Source organism: Scomber japonicus, chromosome 15 (assembly GCF_027409825.1).
Source record: "Scomber japonicus isolate fScoJap1 chromosome 15, fScoJap1.pri, whole genome shotgun sequence".
In the NCBI taxonomy this organism is placed as follows: domain Eukaryota; kingdom Metazoa; phylum Chordata; class Actinopteri; order Scombriformes; family Scombridae; genus Scomber; species Scomber japonicus.
The window spans coordinates 30205358-30219188 of record NC_070592.1 but is presented as its reverse complement, the minus strand read 5'-3'; the positions used below and the strand labels follow the sequence as shown (position 1 = coordinate 30219188).

General features: G+C 39.1%; 1 protein-coding gene across 1 annotated transcript in view; it reads right to left on the bottom strand.

Annotated features, from left to right (window-relative positions):
- The window catches only part of bag6l (BCL2 associated athanogene 6, like), a 39047-nt gene extending 25751 nt beyond the window's left edge, over positions 1-13296 (bottom strand). Inside the window, exons 1-9 of the mRNA XM_053335007.1 lie at positions 13149-13296; positions 12761-12845; positions 12552-12669; positions 4955-5181; positions 4794-4865; positions 4589-4711; positions 3895-4079; positions 1987-2116; positions 346-549 (exon numbers count right to left, since the gene is read on the bottom strand). Of these exons, the coding sequence (XP_053190982.1) occupies positions 346-549; positions 1987-2116; positions 3895-4079; positions 4589-4711; positions 4794-4865; positions 4955-5181; positions 12552-12669; positions 12761-12841 (1140 nt within the window). The 5' untranslated portion in view covers positions 12842-12845; positions 13149-13296. The remainder of the gene's footprint in view (positions 1-345; positions 550-1986; positions 2117-3894; positions 4080-4588; positions 4712-4793; positions 4866-4954; positions 5182-12551; positions 12670-12760; positions 12846-13148) is intronic.
- Between the last annotated feature and the right edge of the window lie 535 nt (positions 13297-13831).

The window sequence follows — 13831 nt, the reverse complement described above, 5'->3', positions numbered from 1 at the left end:
TTTGATTATGAGTTTGTGCACTTTATCATGAGTTGATCATCATTTTCTTTTGTTAATAAAAAGTCTTTTGTTAAGCGCGTCAGACAATCAGGCCCAACCTCAGTCACTCAGACTCCGTAGTTCTTTGAACAAACATGGTGTGTCTTATACACTGATTTTTTTTTACAGTGAAAAAGTTTATGAGACTATCCTTTTTCTTGGTTGTTGGTCCCAGTTTCCAGGTGGTGTCCCGTATTATTCATTTTCATAATTTACATTTTAATAATGTATCATTTTCTTTGATCATCTCCCCACTGGTCACAGAAATGTTCAGTTATTGCATGAAGCTCACTGCTGCAGACTTACTGGAATGGGCATGTGTGGAAGACCAGTCTGGAGCAGGACTGGGTGGGTGTAGTGGCCCGTGGGGTGGGCAACATTCAGGTGACGTGGAGGAGAGGTTGCCAGGTTGCAGCGCAGATCACCGAGGACAACCAAAGTGTTGCCAAGGAGACGCAGAGCATCGCCGACCAGGTTGAGAATGCGCTGGTCCTCCTCTCGCTCCTGCGTCTGTGATTGAAGGCACATTCTGTTATGCAACAGTTTTAGAGAATGATGACAATACATTTCATGACTTTGTTAGCACCATTCAACATGCAACAGAACAGAGGAACAAAGAGCCTCATCATCACTGGCTCTAAATGTAAAGTTTGTCCAGATGGAAATATTAAAGGAAAGGTCATGGAGTCATTCACATCAAAGAGCTGATAGATTACAGTGTTTCATGGGTACAAGTGAACTTTGCTATGATCGTAAGTTCTTCAAAATAATTAGGACTCATCCTCTGAGGAGTATGAATTTCCAAAATAAATTCCATAGCAATTTCAATCTCCACCCCATTCCCAATTCTAGCGAAAAAGTTAAAAAAAAGTAGTGTATCAAATGGGATACGGCTTACATTAAATGTTAGTAGGGAGAATGATATAAACAGTATGTTCAATTATTCACTTTGAATTAATGTTGAAAGTAGCATTGCAGACATTTTGTATTCTTTTCTTAAATCTCTAACTTTTTTGTGTGTGAGTGTTCGAAGTTGGATTCAACAAACTCTCCTCGCCGCACAAACATGACATGAATTGTTTTATCCTCATTAACATCAGCTGTTCATGAGGAGATGAACAATAATCAACTAACCAACGCCCCTGGAATGTTCCAAAGTTGTGAAAACCATGACTTAACAGGTCTAGAACTGCAACAATTAGTTAATCAATTAGTTGCCCACTATTAAATGAATCTGCAACAATACATGTACAGAGTGGGGTCCAAAAGTCTGGGACTACACTGAAAAGATCTATTTTCATGCAAACCAGGAAATGATCACAACGTTTAAGGATTCAGAAACATTTAAACACACAAGAACTTATGACATGTACAATTGTAAAATTATACATTATTTCTAACTCAGCAATCACACTGAAGCACATTTGTGGCACTGAGCTAACTAACCTCCTTTGTACAATCCTTTTTTAGGGTTTTGAATTTCAGTATACAGATAAAGAACAATGAAAGTTATGCCTGCTGAACTGTAAAAATATTTGCAGGCATAAGTAAACAAGGTACAGTTTTGGATGTACTATTGTTTGGAGAAGTCATAATGTGATGTGCCTTTTCTTAGCAACAGCACTCCTTCATATCTGTCAACTTTGAGCTTTGAAAATAAGAGAGATTTACCAGGATTCTGACCCAAAATAAGAGAAAATTTGCACTTTTTTATGACTTTATTAAATATATCTCCTGATATAATCACAGTTTTTGTATTAGCCACGAGTGTGACTGTTATGGAGGTGACCTCCCTCACTGACGCTTTAGTTCTACCAGGTTCCACTCTCTTTCTTAATAAATCTTAATAAATGACAACGTACAAATACAGGATTTTTCTGGGAAATTGTTCAAACAGGTTTTTTTTTTTAAATACGAGAGAATCCCAGTAAAAACGGGAGGGCTTACGTTGTTGTTGTAGTCTGCTGAGGTGGCTGCTCCCAGGATAGAGTGGGTCCTCTCTATGAAGGGTCGTAACCTCTCCTCCACCCTCCTGACCTCAGAGAGCACCTCCACAAACTCTGCTGGACTTGGGTGGCTGAGGACACACACACACAGGACAGAAGGAGTGAGTGTTACAGGAGCTCTGCTGGAGAATTCTTTGTTGTACGGGAGTTGAGTTCTACCTATCATTTGAAAGCTGATGTGGGTCATTCTCATGAAACCATTAAAAAACCAAGGCAGTAATGAACATTTAATGTATATACTAATATACCAAAAATATCATAATAAAGATAATAATGTTCTCTACCTTGCACAAAGAGTCATTTTTAAAATTGTAATGAATTATTTATGCATTTTATTACATTTTCTGCTGAAATTCTTATTACAAATAAATAATGGATGTTCAACTGGATGTTTCAAAATAAGAGAACATTTATTAATTGAATACTCTATGGTAATTAATTTTTCCAGTTTAAAATTAAACATTCTCTTGTCGTCAGATTGCTTACATGACAGTATTGATTATCATTACAGACACAGGTAATTCAGAAAAATGTTAGTTTACATTTTTTTTTGAAGGGAAAATATATTTTATTAATGTCTAATTATGTACATTGAGTAAAACTTTGCTTAGTCATCATGGCTTCCCTGTTGTTAGCAACACCATTCTCACTTACAGCTACAATTTAAGGTCAGTTGCAGTAGAGATAACTTTTGTTTCAGTAATGAGAGTTTAATTATACAGACTAATTTTAAATATGTTATATGAACTATTAATTTAGACATTATTTACTAAGTGTTGTGATATTTTGTTTTATGTCCTGTTTCATTGCAAGTGACAAAAGGAAACCTGAGAAAATGTCCAGGTAAAGTTTACACCAACCCAGAACTGCTGCAAAAGTACAGAAGGAAGGAGAGAGAGAGGTTAAGAGTTGGAGAAATGACAGCAGGAGTGGTAATAGGAGGTGAATAACCCACATTCATCACACACCCATCAGTAAGCCATTTAGCTTTTACTATAGGATGTCCACACACACACACACACACACACACACACATAGCTATTTAGTGTCTACTATAGTATGTGTCCATAACAGTACGATTTTTCCCGTATTTCAAGCCATGCTCAGTTTCATGCCTTTCATGCTTAATTTCCATTTCCAAACATAAAAACGAAAGCAAAATGGTGAAAAAACAAAACAAAAAAACCCTCAAGATATGACAAAAAAGCAACATGAAAAGAGAAAAGAAGAAAAAACAGTGGTGGTAAAATTCAAAAAAGTATTACAAAGGACAGAAACAGCTAAAAGCTGTGTTGGACGTAACATCATCAAGTGAGGAAGATAATACACTCAAAGAAGATTAAGAAGCAAATGAAGTTCTTCAAGAAGACACATCCTCCCTAGGAGAACAGTCATTCTCACCTCAGCAGATAAATGTCCCCGCCATCACATCAGGACCAATGAAAACATCTAGCCCAAAGGAACCACCCAAAAAGATGAAAAGAAAAAAAAAGGATTCTGAATCCACTGTAACCTGTCTGAATGTAATAAACACATTTGAGTAAAAACACACACTGTGACATATTATAGATATCCTAGATCTGCCTGGATCTATTTGCTATTTCTCATTTTTGCTGTTATGAACTTAATTACCTGAAGAATGCTCTAGAGAAACCTAAGTGTCTTTATGGCTCTACTAAAGGCATTAAATGCAATAGCTGTAATCAGTAATAATGTTAACTTTGCATTTAAAGTCAGTTTTCTCTTGTCCCTTGAAATGTATAGAAAAGAAAGCAAATTCATGAATTAAAAAAAGAAACAACAAGCTACAAGATGAAACTGAGAGTAAACTTGGTGTAAATTGACTTACTTGGGTCCAGTGTTGGGTGGTCTGTCAGTCTGTGTGGAGGTTGAGGATGATGGGGCAGGAGAAGGGTTGGTGTCCATGGGCTGTGATGCTGTAGCCCATCTTGCAGAAGAGGAAGATGGCGGCATGGAAGAGGAAGAGTGAGGTATGTCTGACTCTGATTGGGAGCTGCTGTCACTGGACACACTCTACAACACAAGTAGATGAATGTTAACACATACACCTGTTGGTTGGAGACAATGAGCTTCTGGGGAAACATGTGCAGCTGTGGGGTTAGAGTTACCTCTTTATTGGGAAAAAGCTAGGTTTACCACTGATATTTCTCTCATATTCATACAGTAGACAAGGAACATTAAAAATGTTTTTTTGGGAAATCGTGTTAAAAAGGCGCCCTTTAAAACTTCTTTTTTTTTTTTAAAGATTTTTTCGGCATAGACGCCTTTATTCAACAGTAGACAGACAGGAAACATGGGAGGGGGGGGGGGGGGGGGGGGTGTGTGACATGCAACAAAGGACCTCCGGCCGGGATTCCTCAATCATGAAATTTACATAAATGGCAAACACCAAAAAACTACCACAGTAACAAAATCTAAAAACATGTATTTGATGTTAATGACATTTATGAGCAGTCTAAAAATGATTAATGACATATGTAGTGACAATGCTAAAGTGGGTGAGAAGCAAGCAGAAAGTGTACCTCCAGCCTGTGGATCAGAGAGCAAGCATCTCTGAGCAGGTTGTCAGCCAGCTGCAGCTTCATCCTGGGCTCACTCTGCAGTGACTGGTCCAAATTAATGTGCACATCCACTGAGCCATTGCTCTATAAAAACAAACATCTGTCAGTTTTACAGTTAGAGTCAAACAGAAGCTAGGAAATGATTGTGTTGATGACAAGGCTTTACCCCAGAGCCGGTGCTGACCCTGGCACTCCTTCCAGCTTCACCAACTCCAGCCATCATCTGCTGGACAGACATCTACAAAACAAATCCCATGTGTCACAAAACATGACACAAAAAACCACAACAGTGAAGTGTTGGTCTACAGGAGCCAAAGTCACTCCCACCTGTATCTGCTGAGGCTCCATGATGTTGACCGGCAGATTGAAGGTCCCAAGCATGACATAGCTGTTGCTGTTGCGGTCATGTGGTGGACCCTGGGAGGAGGTGGAGGCATGGCTGGTGCTGCTTCCACCCTCTGCCCCTTCAGAGGACACTCCTGCACCCCCAGAGTATGCTGTGGTGGTTTGAGGTGGGGCACGCTCCACCAAGTGGATCACCTTCCCATCTACCTCTGAAATAAAAGGCCAGACTTCATCTTATAACTAGAAATACCACTCCTGTCTGTCCACACTAATACAGGTCATCTAGACTTTGAAAGAATTTAATAAAAATGCGATAAGTGTATTTTGTGGCAAAATGGAAGTTATCTCTGTATTGACATTCATGATTCAAATGAATAATTTAGGCTTGGCTCTTCAACCATTCATTGTAAGATGGTTATCTCAGCTACAGTGGTGAGCAACCCTCCCTAGTCAAGTGTATATGGAAAACTATTCCTTTTGTTGTTATCCAGCTTGTTATTGAGTTTCGCCTTGTCTCAGCTTTGTTGTTCTTGTTCTGTTGTGTGTCTATTAATGTGTTATTTAATTGAGAGAAAAAAAACCCAAAATACAGCTGATTCTGAAAGAATATAAAGTTATAGCCATGACACTAGACAATGTTACTGCAAACAAGTTTCAAATTCTAAAACATGGATTCATACACATCTTCAACCCAGCAGCACAGATCTACAGTTATTTTCATAATAATAGCAGTGTGTTTAAAAAGGTGAGTAAACCTCAAAATTCTTCAAATAAATTGTATTTTAATGAACACAAATGCATTGGGGACACTGCACATTCTATTTCAAAGCCATAAAATTGGAAAAAAGTAATTGAATTTGATAATATTTTACAGAAAGTCAAGAAATATAAAACAAAAAAAAAGTGTTGACATCTTTCTTTACAAAACTCAAAAATGTACTGTATAAACTAAGAAAGGCTTGAAGATTCAACTTTCCTGAGAATCATAAACTAATATTTAGTTGCATAACCACGGTTTCTGATAACTGCTTCACTGTGGCACATGGAGTCGACCAACTTCTGGCACCGGTCAACAGGTATTGCAGGCCAGGACAATTGTACTACGTTCCACAATTCCTCTGCATTTCTTGGTTTTGCCTCATGAACAGCATTTTTTATGTCAGCCCACAAGTTTTCAATGGGATTAAGGTCCGGGGATTGTGCTGGCCACTCCATTACTTGAATTCTGTTTGTCTGGAACCATGATTTTGCTCGCTTGCTGGTGTGTTTGGGGTCATTGTCTGGTTGAAACACCCATTTCAAGGGCATTTCCTCTTCAGCATACGGCAACATGACTTCTTCCAATATTCTGATGTACTCAAACTGATCCATGATCCCTGGTATGCGATAAATAGGACCAACACCATAGTACGAGAAACATCCCCATATCATGATGCTTGCACCACCATGCTTCACCGTCTTCACTGTGTACTGTGGCTTGAATTCAGTGTTTGCAGGACGTCTGACAAACTGTCTGTGGCCCTTAGACCCAAAAAGAACAATCTTACTCTCATCAGTCCACAAAATATTACGCCATTTCTTTTTAGGCCAGTCAATGTGTTCTTTGGCAAATTGTAACCGCTTCAGCACATGCCTTTTTTTAATAGACTGTATAAAAGAAATGGACGTAACATCCGTGACGTCACCCATTGGTTTGTGGACTGCTGATCGGAAGCCAATAGTATCGAATCTAGGCAGCGCCATCTTGAAAATTTCAGGTGCATGCTGGGAAAAAAAGAACACGGATTCTACTTATATGGGCATGAGGCGGAGTCATGGACGGAAGTATGGGCGGGACCAACCGCGGAGCGGGGAGGCTGCGATTGGTTGCGAGGGCTGGATCTCAAGGACATTGGTCAATCAACCTGTCAATCACAACGTAGCCACGTAGCCTGCTTTATCGTCACATATAAAATCAGGGAGGCCAAAATTTCACAAATGAACATCAGACTGCATTGAAGAAGGCTTTAAACTAGCGATTGAGACCATAAACACATTTTGAAAATGTTTACTGAGGTTAGAAATCAAGTGAGAAGTTGGTGAATTCTCCAGTCGCCCCCTGGTGGCCTTTTGATAGAATGCAGCTCTAAATTACTTCCGCATTGGCTTCTTTTCAGAGGACCAGAACTCCCCGCCTGCTTTTTTTTAACAATGGGACTTTGCGGGGGCTTCTTGCTGGTAGCTCGGCTTCACATAGACGTCGTCTGATTGTTACAGTACTCACAGGCAATCTTAGATCTTCTTTGATCCTCCTGGAGCTGATCATTGGCTGAGCCATTGCCATTTTGGTTATTCTCCGATCCATTCGAATAGTCGTTTTTCTTTTTCTTCCTTGCCTTTCTGGTTTTGGCTGCCATTTTAAAGCGTTTGATATCATTTTAGCTGAACAGCCTATCATTTTCTGCACTTCTTTATAGGTTTTCCCCTCTTTTATTAATTTCTTAATCAAAGAACACTCTTCTTCTGAACAGTGTCTTGAATGACCCATTTTACTCTGTTTTTCAAGGACAAATGCACAGCCAGCATATGCATCGTCAGTTGCCTTGATCCTTAAATAAGGGCCACCTGTTTAACACCTTTTTTTTCACATAATCAATGACCTCACTAATTGAACTCAGCACTGCTATTTTTTTGAACACGCCCCTTTCAGTAAATGATTCAGTTCCACAGAATCAGCAGCATGCACATCATGCCTGTTGGGTCTGTTGATTTTCTATACCTTTACTAAACCTTCTAGAAACTTACTTGCAGTGTAGAAGTTGAAATTCTAACAAAAACAGTGATTTGTCTTGCTAGTGATGTGGGACTGCTATTATTTTGAACACAACTGTATATACACCACAGTTTCAAGGTGTCACCAATCCAGTATCTGACCAAATGTTAAATCTCCTCTTCTGTTCCTCAGTTATGGCAAAGTTGACTTTTGACCTTTTGGATATGAAATGTCATCACTTCATCATTTTATCCTATTAGACATCTGTGTGAAACTTTTGTCATCATTAGCGAATAATTATTGAGTTACAGGCAAAACATGTTTTATGAAGTCAGTCTTGACTTTTGACTAGGGGTGTGACGAGATCTCGCGAGACGAAAACGCGACGATATTTCTCATCGAAGTGAATTTTGTCTTGCGAAGCTATAATAATAATAATAATAAGAAGAAGAAGAAGAAGAAGAAGAAGAAGAAAAAAAGATGATCGGTTTTCTATCGCTCATTTGCACGTCATGTCTTCTTTTTATAATGTCACGTGTGGATCATTAACCTTGTTACAGCTTCTACCTGCTAAGAAGATCACAGTCAGAAGTATGAGATGAGGAGCAGCAGGTTGACCTCAGGTCTCTACACTGAGCCTGAGGTAGGAGGAGCAGGGAGTCCAGCTATGGAAGCCTAATGATGCAAAAAGTAAAATGAGTCACACTACCAAATTATAACACAATTTATATGTTGTTCTACTTGTGTATATTTATTTACTTTTATTTCTGTGTTTTTTTTATTAGCAATATGTGATAATTTTTGATAATTGGATACTTTATTTAATTTATATTTATATGTTAGAATTTTTTTCTACTCTTTATAATTTACCTTTTAGTGTTTGTGATTGTATCTAACTTTTGTATTTATGGTTGTTATTTCTATAAATACCAAAATTATCCATCTATAAAATACCTATATGGAGAAACCTTTTACAGTGCTGCATACTGCATATGGTAAATGGTACATTCATACACTGATTGCAGGGGCTACCACGCAGGGTGCCAACCTGCTCATCAGGGGAATCTAACCATTCATTCACATTCATACACCGTTGGCACAGTTAAGTGTCTTGCCCAAGGACACATCGACATGTGGACTGGAGGAGCCGGGAATGGAACCACCAATCTTCCAATTGGAGGACGACCGCTCTACCTCCTGAGCCACAGTCGCCCCATATGATAATTATATATTTAGAAAGTAGAACTAAAGTGATTCATTACAAGATGATTAGTTAAAACATTTCAATTCAATTTCCATTTTGTGAATTTCAATTAAAAGAACAGTCTTTTCCTCTTTGAAGTTTTCTTAAAAATATAGTTCTTAAAACTATAGTATAGTGAACACAAAATCATGTCTCATCTCGTCACACCCCTACTTTTGACCATGAAATTTGAATCAGTACATCATTGAGTCCGAGTGGATGTTTGTGTCGGATGTAATGAAATTCAATCCAAGGGCTCCTCAGATATCATGTTCACAAGAATGGGTTGGACAGATAGATGGACTGACACCTAAAAAAAATGACTGCCTCTATCCACAGCTGTCACTGGCACAGTCATAAAAAAACATAATTAATTCATTTTTTCTCAATTCAATTCAGTTCAAAATGATTCGTATAACACCATTTCATACAAAGGCAATTCAAAGTACTTCAAAAAACAAACGGCAAAAATGAGCAGATAAACAGAAACATATATAGAAACATACTGTACAGATACAGTGTGTTCATTTAAGAAAATGCTAATGCTAAATGCTTAAGTTTAGTTGAGCTGGAAAAACCTTGGTGATGCCATTGATATGAGCTTTAAGCTGAGTTCAGCATCCATGATTACTTCTATCTTCTTTTTAATCTGGTCACTGGTTTTTGGTAATGTGGACTCCAGAGGCCTGTACTACGAAGCTGGATTCACCTATCCAGGATATCTCTCCGTTACCTGGGTTGACTTATCCAGATATTCGCAGTCTAGGATAAGCGGTACTACGAAGCTGGATATCAACTCGGTAATTGAACCCAGGGTTTTCCAATCTGGATCTCTGCGCGTTCACATAAAGAGGAGGTGTTTGCAGCGTCTGACCAATCACAAACATGGAGAAACCCTGCAGAGCAGACTACTTTACCATGGAGGAGCAGACAATTATTCTTCATAAATATGAAGAATTCAAACATCATCCAGGCCAAAAGCAACACTGATGATGCAGCAAAAACCAGGAAGGAATGCTGGCAGAAAATTGCCGACTCTGTTAATGTGTAAATTCATGAGATCCTACAATATTAATTTATCAGACAATATAAACGGACAGCACTCTGATCACACAATGTCACTTTATTACGGCACAGACGTTTGGGGCAGATCGCTTCCTCAGTGCCCTTCCTTTCATAGAGACATTAAGTTAGTTTAATATTCAACATTCAAAATACAAACCCATTATGCTTCAACCATTTGAGTGAATGATTTCAAACCAACTGTATAACAGAATAATATCCCTCATGTGCCTCAATGATTATTTTACAAATATATATTTTCGTCAATTTTTTACAATTAGGCCTACAATAAATAAATACAGTTATTATGCTCCCTGACACTTTGATCTCAGGATGTCAAACCTACAGAATAATATCCCCCACGTGCCTCAATGATTATTTTTTAAATATATATTTTGGCCAATTAAAAAATTGCATCTATCCCTAAAAACTCTTTCTCTCCTAAGCGCTCCTCTCGCGATCCTCGCACCAATGTTGACAGGATCTTATTAGAATGGGCAGGTCATTTTCTAAGAGAACTGATTGGTCAGGAGGTGGTGCTTTTGTACTCATTGACCTCTTATCCAGAACATAACCTGCTCCGGAGCAGGTTAGCCGTTCAGCATAAGTTACCATGGTGATTTACCCCAGTAAGAAATGAACCAGCTTCGTAGTACGGAAAACCCAGGGTTAACCCTGAAGTTACCTCGATAAGAGAAAATCCAGCTTCGTAGTACAGGCCTCAGGTAGTCCTGAGGCCTGTACTACGAAGCTGGATTAACCTATCCAGGATATCTCTCCGTTACCTGGGTTGACTTAACCAGATATTCGCAGTCTAGGATAAGCGGTACTACGAAGCTGGATATCAACTCGGTAAATCAACCCAGGGTTTTCCAATCTGGATCTCTGCGCGTTCACATAAAGGGGAGGTGTTTGCAGCGTCTGACCAATCACAAACATGGAGAAACTCTGCAGAGCAGCCTACTTTACCATGGAGGAGCAGACAATTATTCTTCATAAATATGAAGAATTCAATCACATCATCCAGGCCAAAAGCAACACTGATGATGCAGCAGCAAAAACCAGGAAGGAATGCTGGCAGAAAATTGCCGACTCTGTTAATGTGTAAATTCATGAGATCATACAATTTATCAGACAATATAAACGGACAGCACTCTGATCACACAATGCCACTTTATTACGGCACAGACGTTTGGGGCAGAGCGCTTCCTCAGTGCCCTTCCTTTCATAAGAGACATTAAGTTAGTTTAATATTCAACATTCAAAATACAAACCTATTATGCTTCAACCATTTGAGTGAATGATTTCAAACCAAGTGTATAACATACAGAATAATATCCCTCATGTGCCTCAAGGATTATTTTACAAATATATATTTTCGTCATTTTTTTTACAATTAGGCCTACAATAAATAAATACAGTTATTATGCTCCCTGACACTTTGATCTCAGGATGTCAAACCTACAGAATAATATCCCTCATGTGCCTCAAGGATTATTTTTATATTTTGGCCAATTAAAAAATTGCATCTATCCCTAAAAGCTCATTCTCTCCTAAGCGCTCCTCTCATGATCCGCGCACCAATGTTGACAGGATCTTCTAGGAATGGGCAGGTCATTTTCTAAGAGAACTGATTGGTCAGGAGGTGGTGCTTTTGTACTCATTGATCTCTTATCCAGAACATAACCTGCTCCGGAGCAGGTTAGCCGTTCAGCATAAGTTACCATGGTGATTTATCCCGGTAAGAAGTGAACCAGCTTCGTAGTACGGAAAACCCAGAGTTAACCCTGAAGTTATCTCGATAAGAGAAAATCCAGCTTCGTAGTACAGGCCTCTGGACTAGCTGTCTCTGGGCCTTAGCACCAACAACCACAATCTGTTTTCTCCCTGTTCGGCTGAAGGATGTACACTGCCATCCAGTGGTTGATTTCTACCAAGCATCTGACTAGGGAATGAGTTCGAAGGTATCTGTGGATAGTGAGATAAAAAAGCTGCATGACATCAGCATAATTAGCTGATATTATGTTTGCTGCTAATGTGACCAAGGGGAAGCATAAATTGACTTAATAGAAGGGGACCAAGGATGGAGCCCTGTGGGACCTTGCACGCTAATTTCTGTATGTTGGAGTCTAAATCCCCAAGTGTCACAATTAAATTTTGATTATACATGTAGGATTCAAGCCACTGGAGAATCATGCCAGACAAATCCACCATGTTTCTTAGCCTTTCCAGAAGAATCCCATGAGCAACTCTGCTGGATGCAGATTTGATTGAATTGTCAATGTCAAATGTCAAATATATCAAAACATAATTAAATATGGCTTTGTTTCAGCAATCGTTGCAGTACAATACAATAAAGCAAGCAACTGACCTTGATGACAGCGAAAAAATTAATTTCCTCTTTAGTTTCATTCCATGTCACAGTGAAGGTATGAATGGGCCATTGGTATAATTTTACATCAGATATGGAGTAGTGAGTGAAATGTACTGCACAGTTTGCACATATATAGAATCTGACTTACTGTACTCTGCCAGCGTTTTGTCATCCTGCAGCACTCTGCCCTGGTAGATGAGCCTCTGTTTGTCCACTGGGATCTCCACTGATGATGCAATGTGCTCCTTAAACTGCTTCACTGTCAGCTGCAGGACAGAACACAGAAGACCACCTGTCAAGCTAATGGTGGCAGAATAAAACCGGAGGGAGGGGCAGTATTTAAACCAGGAGGATTACCTCGCCTCTGACTTTGTAGGTCCTGCTCTGTGAGTCCAGAGTCTTAACCGTGACTTCAGTCATTTCACTTGACTCCGCCATATTCCTGAATGTATGAAACACTAAGTCAGAGCAATAAAGGAAGCGTTGGACAGCTAATGTTTACCGTTGTTCATTAGGGAATATCTTTGACATGGAGAGTGGGGGAAAGAGGAACTAAACTGCAGCTACTCCATCAAGTTAGTGACCTTTATCCGCCATAAAATAAATAAATGCAGTTAAAAAATGAGGCAGCGCCTACTTGCAGGCAGCTCCACAGTCGTGTTGTTGTTGTTATTAGGTTATCAGCCAGCTAGCTAACGTTATCTAATCACAGTTACCGGGAAGCTAATACTGCTAACAAGCTTACCTCTCCCGGGGAGAGTGTTGTCCACGTTCAGGGGAAAAGGGATAGAGATCTTGTATTTTTATTTACACTCAGCTAAACTGTGCCACAGCCCGCGCATATTTACTGTAGAGGGGACTCTTGTTTGGAATGTCAGCGCATCCAAGTCGCTCCGCTAGTTGACTAAATTCATTTTCCCAGAGAAAACACGACACTGAATGCAACGTTAAAGGACCCCAATGACGTAAAAGAGAAGTGCCTGTGTCATGCCTGAGCGCTTTTGCGTTCTGATCAGATGTCACTTTGTTCATTAAAAAGTGTTCAACATATTGAACATGCTGATTGTTTATACCTTTTACCACATTATCTGATTAACTATATATCTAAACTCCGTTAACAAATAAACGAATTATGGATCATCATCATCATCATTATTAGTCTATTATTATTATTATCATCATTATTATTATTATTATTATTATTATTATTAGGAGGAGGAGTATGAATAGCAATAGTAATAGTAGTAGCCAAGTAACAGATTTATGTAAATGTCGTATCCTATTGGTTGTTGTGGATATTTTCTATTCTACAGACTTTAGTGTTTACTGTTTACAATCATGCACATGTGAGCGCTCTTGTCTGCAGTTCACTCACTGTAGCCTGTTTTAGACGGGCGTCGTGTTTTCCAGGACACACCTCGAATTACG